The sequence below is a fragment of the Hyperolius riggenbachi genome, chromosome 3 (assembly GCF_040937935.1).
Source record: "Hyperolius riggenbachi isolate aHypRig1 chromosome 3, aHypRig1.pri, whole genome shotgun sequence".
Lineage (NCBI taxonomy): Eukaryota > Metazoa > Chordata > Amphibia > Anura > Hyperoliidae > Hyperolius > Hyperolius riggenbachi.
In genome coordinates this window covers 194,942,276-194,963,034 of record NC_090648.1, presented here as the reverse complement: position 1 = coordinate 194,963,034, position 20,759 = coordinate 194,942,276, and the positions used below count along the sequence as shown (strand labels likewise).

The following is a 20,759-nucleotide window of genomic DNA, read 5'->3' as shown; positions in this document are numbered from 1 at the left end:
CACTAATTTAAATGTTATAAACTTAAAACCTTACATAAATTTAACTGCAAGAGCCCTGGAAGAAATGCTCCATTTTTGGATAGTGTTGAAATCTGGCGTGGTCCTTCCATTAGTTAATCTAATACTGCATATGATTTATTTTTATTTTTTTTGTAAAATACATCTTAACAAATAGAGGGTGAATTTAAACTTAAAGCGGAACTGAAAGGTGTTACAATAATAAGAGTTTCTCTTACCTGTGGCTTCTGCCAGCCCCCTGCAGCCGACCTGTGCACACGCCATGACACACCGATCCTCCGTTCCCCCACCGCGGCTCACTTTTTTTCTCGTTGTGGAAGCTGACTTCTAAGTCGACCTCCACTGCGCCCTGGTCATGCGTATCCTCTTACGTGTTCCCGTGGCCAGGAGCGTCCTGCGCAGGCGCAGCATGAGAAGATCTCTACTGCACCTGCGCAGTACGCTCCCGGCGATGGGAGTGTGAACGAGGATGCAGTGGACACCCACTGTGTGAAGTGAAAGTGAGCTGCGGTGTGGGAATGGAGGATCGGTGTGTCACGGCGAGGAGGGCACAGGAAGGCTTCAGGGGGCTGGCAGAAGCCCCAGGTAAGTGAAACTTTTTTTTTTTTTTACACCTTTCAGTTCTGCTTTTAAATTAATAAATTTAAACTTAACAAATGGAGCCTGTTTCCTGAGAAGTGTGATTTTCCTGACCATGTAGAAAGAACCAGGGAAATGCATTTTGCTGTTTTTAAAGAAAATCTGTACTCTAAAATTCTTACAATAAAAAGCCTATCATTCTATTAATTATGTTCTCATGGGCCCCCCCGGTGCTGTTTCTGCCACTCCCTGCTGCAATCCTGGCTTATAATTGCCAGTTTTAGGCAGTGTTTACAAACAAAAAACATGGCTGCTAACCAGCATGTGACAGGATTAGAGAAGCTCTGTCTGTGAGTCATACAGAGCCTGCAGGGGGCGTGGAGAGGGTGTGCATAACTTCTATCCTATCACAGCATATTACTGCCTGAGCCTACAAAGCCGGCAAAGGAAAAAAGATTAGATAACAGAGATAATACAGCCACTGTGCAACCAGGAAAGGCTGCAGTAAGACAGACCACATTAGAACAGGTATAGGAACTTATAGGATAGAAGAAATAAGGCTGAAAATTTTGTGAGTTTCTTTAATGGCTTTGAGCATTTTCTGAGTGGTTTGTGCATTTAAAAAGAACCTGAGGTGGGTTCTAAGAATCCTATTAGCTTAGAGGCTGAGTCTGCATATAATGCCCAGCCTCTGTTGCTATACTGTTTCCCCCCAGCCCCCCCCCCCCCTCTGAACTCTGCTATCCCCCATAAATCACACAGCCGCGCTAGCGACATGCAGCGTGTAGATAGCTGGCTGTTTTCATCTACACTGTCACTCTCGCCACTCCCCTGCTATTTTTCTGCTCCCCGCCTGCGTCCCTTCCCTCCAATCAGAGGAGGTGGGGGGAGCTGCGAGAGTGACAGTGTACATGTAAACAGCCGGCTAGTGATGTTGCTAGCACGGCGTTTGATTTATGGGGGATTCTTAGAACCCACCACGGGTTCTCTTTAAATGTTGCCGTATTTTCTGCAAATTAGTGTCACCATAAATCCAGATAGATGCTTACATGTACAATGCATAATAAAGAGTACACAGAAACTTGAATGTTAAGCCACATACTCCATCATTTAACTACCTAAAGACCGCGTCACACCAATGGGTGTGACCGCGGCGGCAACCCCAGGACCGCCCGGGGGAGGGGGGGGGGGTGCAATTAGGTTAAATGGCAACTTGGGTACTCTATGTATACAATCACACTTTTCCCTTTATACTATAAGTTGGGATACAAACCAGTAATCTGGAACTTGATGACATGGCTGACACACTGAACATAAAGAGGAACTGTAAGGTGGAAATAAACGCACTACCAGTGTGAAGATGGCAGATTTCTCAGAGAAAATTCTCTCTACAATTCCTCTTTAATGTAAAATGTGTTTTATTAATTGGAGGCATACTGAAAAGAAATGTTGAGGTGAGTGCAAACTGGTGAATTATTAGGTGGATCACACACTGACCACCAATGCAGATGGTGGATTTTACTAGTGGAGGTTAAACTGAACGCTAATCCAAATTGTAGTGTTTATTTGAGCAGGAGTGCACAAACCTCAAATGAAAATGAGCTTTTATTAGTGGAACAACACAAAAAAAAACTAATGCACATCAGTGCTATCATTATGGAGCTACATTGACCACCAGCAGATGGAAGCCAACCAAAGCAAATGTGCTGCAGAGTATTTAGGAGCTGCACAACTACCCCATTCCCTGTTTTGGCAAGAGTAGCGAGCAGAAATATGCACAGCTTTGTGAACATTGCAGTCATCACAGGAATGGTCAGGAAACCATCTGTTGTTCCCAACCCCCCTGCATTGTTTTTCAGCCTTGGACTGCAGAGCTCTGCAGCTATATCTCTGTCTTCTGGTAATCTGCCTGTGCTGTTCCCAACACTTAGCTGTGAATTGTAGCTCTGAGATATTTACAAAGTGGAAAAAGTTGCTTAATGCTGCCTAGATCAAGGCGTTTGAATAAACGTGCTACAGTAAATGATGGCTATGCTACAAAGTACAACATGTACCATAAACACTAAGGGAGAATAGAACCTGTGCCAAGCATAGGAGGTTCATAAACCTCTGAAAAGAAATAACCAGGAGTAGGGCCTGTTTCCACTACATGCAGATTGGATGCAGAAAAACTGACTCCAAGAAATGCCTAAGGGCCTGTTTCCACTAAACACAATTTTTCTGCTGCAGATTTTCCCATAGGCATTCATTGGAGTCAGTTTTTCTGCATCCAATTTGCGTGTAGTGGAAACAGGCCCTAAGGATAGTGGCTGGATAATTCAGAAATGTACACAACTACTAGGAGACTGGAACTAAAGACAGAAGGAAGTACCACTTGGTGTAGAACAGAGGTCCCCAAACTTTTCTGGTCAAGGGCCGGGTCAACATACTTCAGACTGTTGGGGGGCCGGAACATACATAAAATGATGTTGAAAAACATTACATTGAATCTAGGTATTGATTTCCCTTCCAGTCATGCCCGGAGGAGAACTCCCAGCAGCAGCCATTCAGTCATGTGGCGCCCCAAAGAACGTTTTTGTGCACCAATTGAAGCATACCCAGGTGACATCCTGCCATTCATTTGGACAGCAGTGTCACCTGATGCAGAATTGGAAGCCAGAGAATAACTGCTCGCTGGCTTCTACAGTATGTGGATGGGTGGTGCCAGCACTGCTATTCTATATGTGGGCCGCCGATATTTACAGGTACATTTATTTATATATATATATATGTGCAATATACATTTTGTCTTTTGGGGGGCCAGTGAAAAAGCCTTGGGGGGGCCCACATCCAGCCCACGGGCCTTAGTTTGAAGACCACTGGTGTAGAAGAATGCTGTCCAACTATGTGGATGTGGAGTGCCAAGCTCCCAAGAGTTTTGGGCTGGAGGGAGCGGAGCTTTGAAGGGTGCAGCTGAATGGAAAGAAAGAGGCGGGGCTGACAGTAGTGAGAGGAGGGGAGGGACACTGGAAACATACTGGTCACAGCAAGAGCTTGCACAGTTCAAATGTGGTATAAATGGTATCATCCTGATTTAAAACTTCTTTTACTGATCTCTAACGGTACAATACCCTACTGCTAATACCAGCTATAAACAGTAATTTTGGTGCCCGGAGTTTATACCCGCTATTTACTGTTTATAGCCGCTAATTGCGGTTTTTAACATGGCAGCCTATGGCAGTGAAAATATTGGGGATTAGGAGGCAGGGGTCTTTAGTGTTAGTATTGGACGGGTTCTTCGATGTTGAGGTTAGGCAACATTTTACTATCATAACTATTTAGTAGAATATTGGTCATTTTACTAGGGGGCCATCTCCTGCACCCTTTTTACATGCGTAAGGGAAAGGGGAGGCCATTAAAGAGAATCTGTATTGTTAAAATCGCACAAAAGTAAACATACCAGTGCGTTAGGGGACATCTCCTATTACCCTCTGTCACAATTTCGCCGCTCCCCGCCGCATTAAAAGTGGTTAAAAACAGTTTTAAAAAGTTTGTTTATAAACAAACAAAATGGCCACCAAAACAGGAAGTAGGTTGATGTACAGTATGTCCACACATAGAAAACACATCCATACACAAGCAGGCTGTATACACCCTTCCTTTTGAATCTCAAGAGATCATTGTGTGTTTCTTTCCCCCTGCATCTCTCATGCACTGAAGTTTCAGGCTGCTCTTTTCTTCCTGCAAATAGCTCTGCCTGTGTCTGAATTTCCTCAGCATGTGAAAGCCCAGCCAGCTCAGAGGACGATTTATCCAGCTTGTAAAAGATAAGAGAGAAGCTGCTCTAATGTAAATAATACACAGGCAGTGTGCACAGAGGGGCCTGGAAGGGGGAGTTCATAGCAGAACCACAACACTGAAGAACTTGGCAGCCTTCCAGACACAGGCCGACAAGTCTGACAGGGGAAAGATACATTGATTTATTACAGAGACTGTGATAGCAGAAAGTGCTGCAGTAAGCAAGAACACATTAGAATAGCTTTTGGAACTTGTAGGATGATAAAAAACAGGATGCAATTTTTGTTACGGAGTCTCTTTAAATTCTTTCCACTATTACTGGGTCTAGTAAATGTAATCACTATCATTTTCTTCTAATACATTTTTGTTGTATGCTATTATGTGGCTTGTCTGTTTGTAATGATAACTAGGTTTTTAGTGAGTTCAAGAGGTTTACAAGCCAGGAGCAATGCTGTACTTTCCATTTAAATACATTTGTGAGCTGCGGAATGCACAAAACTTCAACATGGCAAATGTGGTCATGTATCATTAATAATGCTAAGAAAAAAAATGTAGCAATCAGTGTTGCTGAACTGTGTATATTATTTGTCCTCCTGGTTCCTATGCCACTTTTTCTCCTTTCAGTGCCAGACTATCCTCTTGAACTTTGACAACACATAACAAACATCTATCTTTGAACTTGTGAGACCACTTTGGTCACCACTCTTCACACTCGTAGTTCTCTGTCCTAAATTTACCTCGATCTGTAATTGCTGTAGAATCCAAATCACATTTGTGGACCACAAAAATCAGCCAAACAAATTTCTAGTTTTAATATATTGCAGAAGCTCTACCAACTTATGCTTGAAAAAGCAGCAACACAACATAAATGTACATACATAGGTAAGGCACACATGGTAAGCATGGAAAATTAAGCCACACATAAGATTTGTAGAAAGCTATATTAACAATTCAGTTTACAATTTATTAGTATAGCTGTAATATGAATGCCAAACTGTCAGAAACTTTTAAATTTGTTTTTACAGAGTATCTGAGTGACATGTCTGTAGAAGTGGAAATTCCTTTACTTCCACCCCTGTGCGCCGGTAAAGCTGTTTGACCTACTCGATCAAACAGTTCTTCAGAACTACTCGTGCTCCCAAGTAGCTCCGTAGTAGTTGGAATAAGTACACTACTACTGCACATGTGTTTTTGGTCTTGTACATGCGTGGTAGCAATGCTCTCATCCTCTGAACTAGCAAGTAATTCTGAAGAGTTGTTCCTGCGAGAAACCCATCAGTGTTGCACACTCGCAACTCTGCACGGAAGGAAGGGAGAACAGCAGAGGTTTGTGGGCCGCATTCTAGAGGAATGCAGCCCACAGCCTAAGTTTGCCCACCCCTGCTCTATACTATCCTGAGTATTCCCTCTACTTTGGCAAGTATTAAACTAACTGGATTTTTCAAACCACAATCCAAAAATCAGTTTGTTGTCATAAGAAATAACAATATTGCTGGTCAAGCTGACTGTGCAAACATAAAAAAAAAAATGATCTAGTCCTTAAGCTCAACACACACCATACAATCTTGGTTGTACAATCTTACCACTTTCTTACAATCAATCATTCCAGGTATTTTCAATCTGTTGGCCCTTATACTACATAGATTTGGTAAATCTGTACAACCAAGATTGTATGGTGTGTGTTGAGCTTTAAAGAGGAACTTTAGCAAAAAGGGGAAAAATAAGTCAATACATTGCAAAGTGAGAAGTTAAAAAATAGAAAATCAAGAAATAACTGATATTCGCCATGTAATCAGCTACTGATTAGGATGATGTTCAATCCTTAGTTACAGTTCCTCTTTAAGGGGCTTAGTGCATAGTCATTTCACAATCCGCATCTCCAATTAACTTTTCAGCATGTTTTTATGATCTGAGAGGAAAAAAGTCTGCCTGGAGCAAACCTACACAAATTTAGGGAAAATATCTACATTGCTGCATGGTATCCATTATGCCACCCAGATTTCCCTGCTTTTCAGGTGAAAGAGGAGGGAACTCTGCCCCAAGGGAACACAGACAATAGAAACAGAATCAAAAGAAATCTCTAAAGATGATTAAACATTTAGAGGTACATTCACAATATGTTTGGTCTCAGTCTGTCTCCCCTTCAGTCCAAAGCAGTTAAAAATCGACTCCAAATTCAGGAAAACAGAAAAGTCTGCATATGGAACATTACACACAAATTAAATGCAACTCAGAATGCTTGTCAAACAGCATTCATTTTCCCCAAAATCCTATAATGGAGGGCTGCATATGTCATCGGCTACTAGTGGGCTACCTTCCCTGTTATGTCCTTCCACTAGTCAGTGAACGCTTATGCCATTACAAGCGAATGAATTCCTTATTCTGCATTATGCCAACTAGTCATTGATTGCTAGAGGAGCAGATCAGCAATCAGGTGAAGATTTTAATCAACTCAAATTCTTCAGAATTCTGTACTGCACTCAACTTGCGGCAGTAACACTTTATTGGACAATGAATAAGAAATACATACACAACGTCTACCTTTTACAAACTGCTTTATACTCCAAAAATGATTAAATAATATTTCAACATGCCTTAGGACTGGTGCACACCAGCACACCAGAAGAGCTTTTTGAGCGCTTTGTGATTTTAAAAGCTTCTGCTAATGTTATCCTATGTGTGTGTGCACACTGGAGCAATGGGATTTTGTGAAAATCCCCCAAAGCATTATCTCTAGCGTTTAAAAAGCTCTTGTGGTGTGCACCAGCCCTTAAACTGTAATGGATTCACTGCAATACATGGTTTAACCAAGGGGGGTGTTGGTCAAGAATGCGCATACACCTTACAACCCAGATATTTTCAGGAATCCAATAATCCAACCAAGGCCTAGAAAAGGAACATTTTTCAAAGAGGACTGCTAAGTAAGGCTATGACTTATACAGTGTAGGTCAGATCCACTTCAGCTTTGTGCCATTGTGTCTTCTTTGTTTCCACAGATTACAACCTGCTCCAAGTTCTATTTACGTTGCAAATGTTGAAGGCAGATCCAGGCAGACAAATATGTCTGTATTTATCCAGTTTTTATAAATTGTCCCTTCTGAAGTTAAACTCCCCACTCCAATGCTTTCATAAACTCCTCTTCTGTGAAAGAAAGCATCTTTGCTGCTTCAATATGCATCTGCGGAACAAAACAGAGTTGAAACTGCATCAGAAAATCGCTATCAAACTAATCCTTATAGCATTCAAAAGCAAGAGGTATATTTATGACATTTTCCGAGCGACCATATGATTCACTTAATACCAATTACACGAGCTATCCATGAAGTATACATCCATCAACTACTTATCTTAATAAAATGTATAAATTAAATCAAAGCAGTGGACAAGGGCTTGAATAAGGACAAACACTTTTTATATTGGTATGAGGCTGATGATATTTAAACTCCTTCTCAGCCTGTATAGCTAAACTTGTGAACTCAGAATTTACGATACCTCTGTGTCAGTCCAACTCACAGGTCTGGGAGCATGGTGTAAACAAGGATCCTTATCTCAGCTAACAACCTTTCACCCCATTTAGATGTTCTGTTTCACTTAAAGCATCTTAAAATCTATGTTTTCCCTTTTGATGTTGCAAGCAAACAGGATTTAAGCTGGACGAAGGCTGCAAAGCCGAAAGCTTGCTTATTCTTATTCTTTTTAGTTAGCCAATAAATGGTATCATCCAGATTTAAAACTTCTTGCTTTTACTGATGGCTAGCACAGTACAATACCCTACTGCTACTACTTATCTTAAAGAAGCAATTAAAAGATAGCAAGCTAAGTTCCTGCCTTCCGTTAAGTCCTTCAGGAAGACCAGAACCTGGATGAAAAATTCAATATTTACAGCAGTAATAAATGTCCTGGTCACTATGGGGGGTTAACACCGCAGTCCTCAAGTGGTTAAAGTACACCTGAAGTGAGAACCACATGGTGACTGCCATATTTATTTCCTTTTAAACAATACCAGTTGCCTGGCCGTACCACTGATCTTTTTGGCTGCAGTAGTTTCTAAATTACACTCCCAAAACAAGCATGTTGCTAATCCAGCATGCAGCTAGTCAGACTTCAGTTAGAAACATCTGATCTGAATGATTGTTCAAAGTCTATAACAAAAAAGTATTAGTGGCAGATGACCAGCAAGACTGAAAGGCAACTGATTTTGTTTGAAAGGAAATACACATTGCAGTTTCCATATCTCTCTCACTTCAAATATTCTTTAAGCAAAGTAAAACTACTGGAGATGATGCTCCGATTAATTATCGATCATATTGCTACTAAAATCAGACTGCGGTCAAGTTATGCAAGGTGGTAGGTAGATTGATCACTTTCCCAGTGTATGACTAGCTTTGGGCACATGATTCTATAAGACTTATGTTTTCATTCTTCCCTATAGCTAGCTGACTTAGGTGGCAAGACACAGAAGAAATAACGTGTAACATATTTTCATTGTAAAAAAAAATGTAAAAAGACCACCATGCAGCCCATACAAGAATGTCTAGTTTTTGTTATTAATAGGACCGACAGTTTTAAGACAACTGTGAACAGAAAAGAAAAACAAGCAGGTGTAATGTTTTTATCTGCAAGTCTGACACTTTTTACATGAGAAAAATAGCAAACCATTATACAGCATTCTTTAATGTTCCACGCCATCTGTACAAAGTAAATAAACACATTTATAAAAGTGTTGCAGCTTTAAAGAGGTCAGAGCGTAAATATGGTTTACAGCTCAGTTATTCCAGCCTGTAGTGCAGCAGAAAGTTGTTTTAGCTTTCAGAGGCCTGTGGGAATTCTATGTGAAAAAATGGCCCTTGGACGAACTTGTAAGGCAAATATATTTTTAGAGCAAATACAGAAAACACCTGAATTGGAACAGAACTTTGCACTCTCTGATTACCATATACTGACAGGTGTTACTTGTACTTTGTTCCCCCCAGGCAATAACAAAATGGCTGCAAATTCTAAGTTCAAGCAGGCAACAAGAAAACAGGCAGGTTTTAAATTTTTAATTAATTCTATAACACCAGTAGTGTAAACTGATTGGACTGTTTTAGTATTTGATTAAAACTTTGCATACAAGACTAAAGACTATAACTCTTGATTTTCCTTATATAATACTGTCTAAAAGAGAAGAAAACTACATTTAAAGTTCAAACATGATGAGCCCAGCTGAAGGAGAAATTTTTTTTCTGAAGGGCTAGGATGTCATTTTTAACTAGGAGTATCGGGAGTACACGGAAGTATTATGTTTTTCTGGGGAGGAGGGTCATTTTGACCGCTGATATGTGGCCTGTCCATGATAATGAGTAGGAGTGCCATGGAACTAGGTCTTGCATAAGTTTGGGTATGACCTGGTCACAGTTCCATTTGTACATGTTATCAATGCGGTTACTTATGTTGATACCCTAGTATCTGAGAAAGTGGGGCTTATATTGGAACCAAAATGTACGGGCTGTTTAGCGTCAGCAGTGGGAGTATTACAAGTGAGCATTTTAGTTTTGTCCACCTTTGTTTATTTGTTTTCCTTTTGACATTAAAGTCCAAGATTGTTTAGAGGGTCTCAGCGCAGGTAGGTTGTAGGAGGATCTCTCCTATTGTAGTTCGGTATTGCTGTATTTCCTGACTTAGCACAAGATGTTGTATACAAATGCGCCTTGTTCAACAATACCCTTGTTTGTCTATGTAATTTATCTATGAAATATCTGCACGGCATCACAAAACATGTTGGCCCTATATAAATAAATGACAATACTGCACCTTTTTGCAATACTAAAATATTAATGCTCTAACTCAAATATAAACTAAAGTTTGCTTTCTTAAAACAGAAAGAATTTGCGATAATTCAAGTTGGAGTGAGCTTGAGATGCCTCCCAGTGCAACACTGCTGAATATATGCAAATTAACCATTGTACCCTTAGAAGCTAAACACACCTCCAGAACCGCTGGAATGCAATGATGTGTCAGCTTGTTAATTTGTACAGAGCCAGAATAATCAAACATGCATACAGACTGGTTCAGATTGTTTGATCCTCATCAGTGCATGGCATGGATTAATTTGGCTCTATGCAGTAGGGATATGCACAAAAGGATCCGCAAACCAACGGTAGTAGAAAATGCTGGTAATTCTTTATTCAGGAATTCCACAAGGCAAGTATAAAAATCACAAGGTTCAACTGACGCGTGTCGGGCTTACAATCTGCCCTTAGTCATATGAACTATGACTAAGGGCAGATTGTAAGCCCGACACGCGTCAGTTGAACCTTGTGATTTTTATACTTGCCTTGTGGAATTCCTGAATAAAGAATTACCAGCATTTTCTACTACCGTTGGTTTGCGGATCCTTTTGTGCATATTCCTGAACTGGCTTGGCTTCCCAGATCCTGCATCCACTAGTCGAACTGGAAGGGGGTTTTGAGCATTTTGATTCCTTACTACACATCTATGCAGTAGGGCTTGTAACACCGAGAGGTACAGACTAACCAGCAAGCTCATGGTGTCCCAGAACTCATTGGAGTGTGTAAGGGACTACAATGGTCCTAAAAGCCCCCTTACTAAGATGTTAAGAAAAACAAAAGTTTGCTTTCTTAAAACAGAAAGAATTTGCGATAATTCAGGTTGGAGTGAGCATGAGATGCCTCCCAGTGCAACACTGCTGAGTATATGCAAATTAACCATTGTACCCTTAGAAGCTAAACACACCTCCAGAACCAATGGCATGCAATGATGTGTCAGCTTGTTAATTTGTACAGAGCCATAATAATCCAACATGCATACAGACTGTTGCTCAAATATGTGGGCCACTAAAAGGCAATTTTTTTGTGTTTGTTCTAGTTTAAAAATATACTCCAATGAGGAAGAAAATCACATATACCCAATAAACATCCTCTGCACAGTTTGAAGGGGAACTGAAGTAAGAGATATACGGAGACTGCCATATTTATTTCCTTTTAAACAATACCAGTTGCCCGACAGCCCTGCTGATCTAATTGGCTGAAGTAGTGTCCTGAATAACACTACAGGGAGTGCAGAATTATTAGGCAAATGAGTATTTTGACCACATCACCTTTTTATGCATGTTGTATTACTCCAAGCTGTATAGGCTCAAAAGCCTACTACCAATTAAGCATATTAGGTGATGTGCATCTCTGTAATGAGAAGGGGTGTGGTCTAATGACATCAACACCCTATATCAGGTGTGCATAATTATTAGGCAACTTCCTTTCCTTTGACAAAATGGGTCAAAAGAAGGACTTGACAGGCTCAGAAAAGTAAAAAATAGTGAGATATCTTGCAGAGGCACTCTTAAAATTGCAAAGCTTCTGAAGCATGATCATCGAACAATCAAGCGTTTCATTCAAAATAGTCAACAGGGTCGCAAGAAGCGTGTGGAAAAAAACAAGGCGCAAAATAACTGCCCATGCACTGAGAAAAGTCAAGCGTGCAGCTGCCAAGATGCCACTTGCCACCAGTTTGGCCATATTTCAGAGCTGCAACATCACTGGAGTGCCCAAAAGCACAAGGTGTGCAATACTCAGAGACATGGCCAAGGTAAGAAAGGCTGAAAAACGACTACCACTGAACAAGACACACAAGCTGAAACGTCAAGACGGCTAAGAAATATCTCAAGACTGATTTTTCTAAGGTTTTATGGACTGATGAAATGAGAGTGAGTCTTGATGGGCCAGATGGATGGGCCCGTGGCTGCATTGGTAAAGGGCAGAGCGCTCCAGTCCGACTCAGACGCCAGCCAGGTGGAAGTGGAGTACTGGTTTGGGCTGGTATCATCAAAGATGAGCTTGTGGGGCCTTTTCGGGTTGAGGATGGAGTCAAGCTCAACTCCCAGTCTTACTGCCAGTTTCTGGAAGACACCTTCTTCAAGCAGTGGTACAGGAAGAAGTTTGCATCATTCAAGAAAAACATGATTTTCATGCAGGACAATGCTCCATCACACGCGTCCAAGTACTCCACAGCGTGGCTGGCAAGAAAGGGTATAAAAGAAGAAAAACTAATGACATGGCCTCCTTGTTCACCTGATCTGAACCCCATTGAGAACCTATGGTCCATCATAAAGTGTGAGATTTACAAGGAGGGAAAACAGTACACCTCTCTGAACAGTGTCTGGGAGGCTGTGGTTGCTGCTGCACGCAATGTTGATGGTGAACAGATCAAAACACTGACAGAATCCATGGATGGCAGGCTTTTGAGTGTCCTTGCAAAGAAAGGTGGCTATATTGGTCACTGATTTGTTTTTGTTTTGTTTTTGAATGTCAGAAATGTATATTTGTGAATGTTGAGATGTTATATTGGTTTCACTGGTAAAAATAAATAATTGAAATGGGTATATATTTGTTTTTTGTTAAGTTGCCTAATAATTATGCACAGTAATAGTCACCTGCACACACAGATATCCCCTAAAATAGCTAAAACTAAAAAAAAAACTAAAAACCACTTTCAAAAATATTCAGCTTTGATATTAACCACTTGAGGACTCAGCCTTTACCCCCCCTTAAGGACCACTGTGGTTTTTTATGATCTGTGCTGGGTGGGCTCTGCAGCCCCCAGCACAGATCAGGTTGCAGGCAAAGCGATCAGATCACCCCCCCCTTTTTCCCCCCTATAGGGATGATGTGCAGGGGGGGTCTGATCGCTCTTGCCTGCCTGGGTGTTGCGGGGGGGCACCTCAAAGCCCCCCTCCGCGGCAAAATTCCCCCCCCCCCTCACCCCTGGTGATCGGGGCTGCACAGGACGCTATCCGTCTTGTGCAGCCTGTGACAGGCTGCCGTCTGTCACATGGCGATGATCCCTGGCCGCTGATTGGCCGGGGATCGCCGATCTGCCTTACGGCGCTGCTGTAGCAGCAGCGCCGTTCAATGTAAACAAAGGAGACAAACGTCTCCTGCGTTTACATTTAGTCTGCGAGCCGCGATCAGCGGCTCGCAGGCTATTCACGGAGACCCGCTCCGTGATCTAACAGGAAACGGCCGCTCGCGCGAGCGGCCTTTCCTGATTAATTAGGGAGGCAGTCCTCCAGCTACCACTTTGCCGCCGCACGGTAGGAGTGTGCGGTCGGCAAGTGGTTAATGAGTTTTTTTGGGTTCATTGAGAACATGGTTGTTCAATAATAAAATTATTCCTCAAAAATACAACTTGCCTAATAATTCTGCTCTCCCTGTAGAAACAAGCATGCAGCTAATCTTGTCAGATCTGACAATAATGTCAGACACTCCTGATCTGCTGCATGCTTGCTCAGGATCTCTGGCTAAAAGTATTAGGGGCAGAGGATGAGCAGGACAGCCAGGCAACTGGTATTGCTTAAAAGGAAATAAATATGGCAGCCTCCATATCCCTCTCACTTCAGTTGTCCTTTAATCTTTCCCTTATTAGTCTAACATATAGTATGTATAATTTTTGTGGTAAATGAGAAGCCTACTCTATGCGTGGTTATGTTCAGCTACAAGTGTCATCCTCAGTCTCTCTCCTTTTTTTTCCCCACATAAAATACACTCTCCCTCCCTGTATGCCATAGGAACAGCTTGTAAAAAAATCATGCAAATAAACGGCTTTACAATAGGCAAATGTATCCTTTATGACAATGGGATTCACTTCACAAAGTCCTAGCTACTTGTTGCTGTCCTTGGACAAGTCAAATGTCACATTCCCTGGCATAGTCCCCGCCCATCACTGCCTACAACAACTTGTGAGATTTTATTTAAACCTCTGTTGACTTTTTCTTTTTTTGCAGTACAAAATTGTATTTCATAAGTAGCTGCTATTATTATTATCATCATCATACTTTATTAATAAAGGACCAACATGTTGATCAGTTCTGCAATTTATAGGATGAACAGTGAATGATAAATCAAGAGGAAACAAAAATGAAGAATGCTCATATATTAAACAGAACTTAGCGGTCTCTGTTACAAAAACAATTAGTTGTCTCGATGTCCTCTTAAAAACAAGCACAAGACACCTGATCCACCTACTAGAGCAGTCTGACAACTAGTTCTTTCTCTAATTACTCATTCCTGATATTCAATTCCAATTATGGATTTAGTTTCGGGCTTTTCATCATTACCCTTTTTCCCCTAGAGTAGACATTTATACTAGTTTTGTTGGTATAATATATTGTGGTTATAGTTTTGATGTTTGGTTTGTTGCACATCTTTGTTTAACCTGTTTCACAGATGTTTGGAAAGAAAAAAAAATGTTCACTGTTTTGACTATGCTACATGGGGGTTGATTCACTATCCCTATCGCACTGAAACAGTGCGAGTTAAATCTTCTTATGCGCGCTAATGAAAGTAGCGCTACTTAATTATAGCGCAGGCATGCTACGCGCTACTGGCAGCGTGGATTGCATTCCTTAGCAACAACCCCTCCTTGATAGTGACGTATAGTTCACTAGCACGGCCGCTACTATGTAAATTTACATAGAAGCAGGCACGCTAGTTAAGTATCGCTGTAGCGATACGTCACTATTGCGCGGCACTTACAAGGAGCTGCCGTTGCTAAGGAACGCACGCTACGCTGTCAGTAGCATGCCTGCACTATAATTAAGTTGTGCTAGTTTAATAAGCACACGTAAGAAGATTTAACTTGCGCTGTTGCAGCGCGATATGGATAATGAATTAACCTTATTAAGTGTTTTCACTGCATTGGTGTTTTTTCTTTTATGGTCTCAATAAAACATTTTTGAAAGCACAAAACAATTAGCAGGTTGCTGTGGATTAACTAACACCAACTGATAATGCAATATTTGGCTTCAGTTCACAGGGTGTTCTTAGCAATGACTTTCCATGGATGATAATTACCATTACATGAAATAATAGTAGATAAGTAAATCAGAGCTAGAAGTTTGTTTCAGTAACTATAACATATACACATTGTACAGGGAGTGCAGAATTATTAGGCAAGTGGTATTTTTGAGGAATAATTTTATTATTGAACAACAACCATGTTCTCAATGAACCCAAAAAAACTCATTAACCTGCTGAGCGGTCTGGACGAGCTCAGCTCGTCCAACACCGCCAGAGGCTGCCGCTCAGGCCCTGCTGGGCCGATTTTTGTCAAATAAAAAGCAGCACACGCAGCCGGCACTTTGCCAGCCGCGTGTGCTGCCTGATCGCCGCCGCTCTGCGGCGATCCGCCGCGAGCAGCGGCGAAAGAGGGTCCCCCCAGCCGCCTGAGCCCAGCGTAGCCGGAACAAAAAGTTCCGGCCAGCGCTAAGGGCTGGATCGGAGGCGGCTGACGTCAGGACGTCGGCTGACGTCGATGACGTCACTCCACTCGTCGCTATGGCGACGATGTAAGCAAAACAAGGAAGGCCGCTCATTGCGGCCTTCCTTGTTTATTCTGGGCGCCGGAGGCGATCGGGAGAACGCCTCCGGAGCGCCCTCTAGTGGGCTTTCATGCAGCCAACTTTCAGTTGGCTGCATGAAATAGTTTTTTTTTTATTTAAAAAAAACCCTCCCGCAGCCACCCTGGCGATTTAATCAGAACGCCAGGGTGGTTAATATCAAAGCTGAATATTTTTGAAAGTAGTTTTTAGTTTGTTTTTAGTTTTAGCTATTTTAGGGGGATATCTGTGTGTGCAGGTGACTATTACTGTGCATAATTATTAGGCAACTTAACAAAAAACAAATATATACCCATTTCAATTATTTATTTTTACCAGTGAAACCAATATAACATCTCAACATTCACAAATATACATTTCTGACATTCAAAAACAAAACAAAAACAAATCAGTGACCAATATAGCCACCTTTCTTTGCAAGGACACTCAAAAGCCTGCCATCCATGGATTCTGTCAGTGTTTTGATCTGTTCACCATCAACATTGCTTGCAGCAGCAACCACAGCCTCCCAGACACTGTTCAGAGAGGTGTACTGTTTTCCCTCCTTGTAAATCTCACATTTTATGATGGACCACAGATTCTCAATGGGGTTCAGATCAGGTGAACAAGGAGGCCATGTCATTCGTTTTTCTTCTTTTATACCCTTTCTTGCCAGCCACGCTGTGGAGTATTTGGACGCGTGTGATGGAGCATTGTCTTGCATGAAAATCATGTTTTTCTTGAAGGATGCAGACTTCTTCCTGTACCACTGCTTGAAGAAGGTGTCTTCCAAAAACTGGCAGTAGGACTGGGAGTTGAGCTTGACTCCATCCTCAACCCGAAAAGGCCGCACAAGCTCATCTTTGATGATACCAGCCCAAACCAGTACTCTAACTCCACCTTGCTGGTGTCTGAGTCGGACTGGAGCTCTCTGCCCTTTACCAATCCAGCCACAGGCCCATCCATCTGGCCCATCAAGACAGACTCTCATTTCATCAGTCCATAAAACCTTAGAAAAATCAGTCTTGAGATATTTCTTGGCCCAGTCTTGACGTTTCAGCTTGTGTGTCTTGTTCAATGGTGGTCGTCCTTCAGCCTTTCTTACCTTGGCCATGTCTCTGAGTATTGCACACCTTGTGCTTTTGGGCACTCCAGTGATGTTGCAGCTCTGAAATATGGCCAAACTGGTGGCAAGTGGCATCTTGGCAGCTGCACGCTTGACTTTTCTCAGTTCATGGGCAGTTATTTTGCGCCTTGGTTTTTCCACACGCTTCTTGCGACCCTGTTGACTATTTTGAATGAAACGCTTGATTGTTTGATGATCACGCTTCAGAAGCTTTGCAATTTTAAGAGTGCTGCATCCCTTTGCAAGATATCTCACTATTTTTGACTTTTCTGAGCCTGTCAAGTCCTTCTTTTGACCCATTTTGCCAAAGGAAAGGAAGTTGCCTAATAATTATGCACACTTGATATAGGGTGTTGATGTCATTAGATCACACCCCTTCTCAATACAGAGATGCACATCACCTAATATGCTTAATTGGTAGTAGGCTTTCGAGCCTATACAGCTTGGAGTAAGACAACATGCATAAAGAGGATGATGTGGTCAAAATACTCATTTGCCTAATAATTCTGCAAAAAATCATGTGTCGGCAGATGACAAAAACGATTAATACCAAGGTTTAAGATTTATTTATGTTTACTGGCTGAAAATCTGCTCAAACATACTTTTTCATAGTGAAAAGTATATGGCTCAAGGTGATGCACAAGTAGTATGATGTCAGAGATGTGCAGATCCAGGCAGGGTACCAGTGTACAGTAAGACTGGGATGAGATGACAATGTAATGATTCAGCTGGAAGAGGCAATGATTTGATGGCTATGACTTTCCTGCTGGCACCATCAACTAATCCTTTTGGAATGGGGGTGTTTAATCAGTTCAGCCTATACTGCTTCCCTCCTGTTAAGCCTGCACACAGCTCGCAGCTTAGCTCTCCTGCCTCTCCATATGGCCTCTGGGGTCTGTGGCATATTCACATTTTGTTTCTAGTGTCACAATGTAAGTCTTGCATTCTTTTTTTCTATACAATTACTCATGCTAAACATGCTAAAGGTGTTTATGATCAAATAATATCCTGTCACTCATTTGACTGAGTATAATCCCTGACAGCTATCTATACAGTGGGAAAAAGGCCTTTTGGCTCCCCTTTCACCTTTAGAGGAAACCTATAGTAAGAGGGATACAGCAGCTACCAGGTTTTTTTCTCCATCTTGCTGGCCTGGCAAGATGAGTGCGTAGCTCAAAAGTTCTAACTAAAGTTTGACTCCACTGGCTGCATGCATGCATGTTGCATGTGTGTGATACACAGTGCTGAAGTCCAATGATCAGCAGAATAGAAAGGCAGTTGACAGTTTTTAAAGGGAATAAATTATTGGATTAGGTTATTCGGGTACCCCCTGCTGAGTCAGTACAAAGACACTGCCAGGATGCTTACTATGCATACTGACCACTAGTTAAAGTGACTATTCACAATAATCAATTCTGGAGGGAGAAAACACATGCTGCTACAAGTCTGTTCTCTCCTCAGAATCTTGTCAAAGTGAGTAGAGAACAGTCTTTTAAGCTATGCATATATTACGTGGCATATGCTTGATGTTGGTTTTCATTGACATTTCCCTGATATAACACAACTAAATATCAATCATATCAGTGTAAATCTAAACAAAATCAATCACATTGCCAATAGCTTTGTAGTGTTTGATGCAGTACAAATCTATGGGCTCCTAAATCGCATACTGTTGCAACCAGCATTTTCTCCCACAGGCATCAATGCAATAAAGAACATACATAATGGATCAATATTTTAATTAAGAACAAAACCAATCCTCAATCGGCATGTCTTTATTTTAATAGATACAAGTCTCTCTAAACTGAATATTTATACTGAATTTAATATACTGTATAATCTAATAAAAAAAATACCATAGTGTGTTTGCCTAACTATACTTTTGTGGCGTTTTCACAATTTTACAGCAAATAAATTGCTGCTGGTCTTTTTAGGAACTGCCTAGAGTGGAGGAGACAGGAAAATGTTAGATGCTCCAATCACATTATGTGAGACAAGAGTCTGCAATTGCTACATCTCCACAACATAAATTACCAGGGGATGGACTGTGACTTTACAGAGATATATAAATGGTATGCAGAGGTTCTGCTGCATAAGCTCTTCAACAGGTTTGAGCAGGTCTTCAAAATAGGCCCTCTGCCACCTACACTAAAGTAGACGATAATTGTCCTTATTCTGGAAACAGGTTAATAAATGCCTACAGCTGGCCGAGTCCTACAAACCAATCTCATTGTTGATAACAGATGAAAAATTGTACCTCCAACTATCTCAGTGTTAGAGCGAATTAAGTTGCAGGACTCCATGCACAATTCTCTTGATGGGGCAATGTGTCTAGTCTCTTAGCTGCCAATATCCTCATTTTATAAATGACCTTGAATCTTAGCCTAAATGAATACCAGAATATGTGCATTCCAAAACTGGGCAACCTGGAATACTTTGCATCTGTACACACACCTCTAATGTGTCATGTAGATACATAGCATAGCACATGAGAGGCTACTCCAGTATTAAGTGAGCAAAGTATTTTTTACTAGCTCAGATTAGTATGGTGGAGAATCAGATTTATGGTAAAGTCTGATCTTTATAAAGACTCCAAAGCATTATTTAGCTAATTTCTTGCAAATGCTGCCATACCAGATACAAGTGAGTCCTTAATTCATGAGCTCTGAATAATATAACTGCTCACCCCAACATCGTACAATATCAACCAACAATTATTACAAAATTCCTCCCCTATATGTTAACCCCTGATGGATACATGTCAAACTCTACCGCAGAGACATCAAACTAGGCCTGCAAGTGGTTTCCACATTTTGCATCATGTTTTGCCCACTCTAGACTCCCAGGGAAACCATATGGTGGAGGGAGAAAACACTAGACACCAGGGAACTGTATAGAGGGGGGAACCACTAAACACCAGGGAACTGTATAGAGGAGGGAGGACCTCAGGGAACTGTACGGGATGGGGGGGGGGCATTACCACCAGGGAACTTTATAAGGGAGGGAGGTGGCCACTAGACATTGAGGTTGACCCACATCTTTGTCAAACTGTTAAATTTTGGCCCACTTTGTATTTGGTTTGACCCCCGCCTTAAAGGGATACTTAAGTGAAAATAAAAAAATTTTTACTCACCTGGGGCTTCCCTCAGCCCCCTGCAGCTGTCCGGTGCCCTCGCAGCCTCGCTCCGATCCTTCTGTCCCCGCCGGCGGCTACTTCCGGGTACGGCGAAAGCTGCCGACAGGCTGGGAACGCGAGTGATTCTTCGCGTTCCCAGTCACAATATATCGCCCCCTATGCTGCTATTGCGGCAAGAAGGCAATAGCAGCATAGGGGGCGATATATTGTAGCTGGGAACGTGAAGAATCACTCGCGTTCCCAGCCTGTCGGTGGCTGTTGCCGAACCCGGAAGTAGCCGCCGGTGGGGACAAAAGGATCGGAGCGAGGCTGCGAGGGCACCGGACAGCTGCAGGGGGCTGAGGGAAGCCCCAGGTGAGTAAAAGTCATTTTTTTATTTTCACTTAAGTATCCCTTTAATGTGTTTCTGTTGTAAAGTGATGGTAGAACTATGTTTTGCGGCTTTGCAAATAGAAACCGTTCTCTCCAGAAGCTCACCTTTTGTCTTTTCAGAATGTCAATAAGTTTCAGTTGTTTCTTAAATCCAGCCATCAGCTCTGCTTTTTGCTTTTCCAGTTTCTTTTTTTCCACTTTCAGTTCCTCAATCTTTCTGTGCTCTTGGTTAGAATTATCCTAATGACAACAAGCAATGCTAGGTTAATGAAAGTCTGATATTGTTATACCCATTACCCTCTTTTATAAAAATCCATTAGAATTTTACAACCTGGGTACGTAATGTAGGCTTCATACTTGAAAGATCATTTGCACATTTC

At 41.7% G+C, this 20,759-nt stretch overlaps 1 protein-coding gene across 3 annotated transcripts in view; it reads right to left on the bottom strand.

Moving 5' to 3' along the window:
- Positions 1-6,831: 6,831 nt before the first annotated feature.
- The window catches only part of TEX9 (testis expressed 9), a 64,516-nt gene continuing 50,588 nt past the window's right edge, over positions 6,832-20,759 (bottom strand). For all 3 annotated transcript variants that reach the window (XM_068275498.1, XM_068275500.1, XM_068275499.1), the window contains 2 exons: positions 20,485-20,619; positions 6,832-7,552 (listed from right to left, as the gene is read on the bottom strand). In XM_068275498.1, coding sequence (XP_068131599.1) covers positions 7,478-7,552; positions 20,485-20,619 — 210 coding nt within the window. In that variant the 3' untranslated portion in view covers positions 6,832-7,477. The remainder of the gene's footprint in view (positions 7,553-20,484; positions 20,620-20,759) is intronic.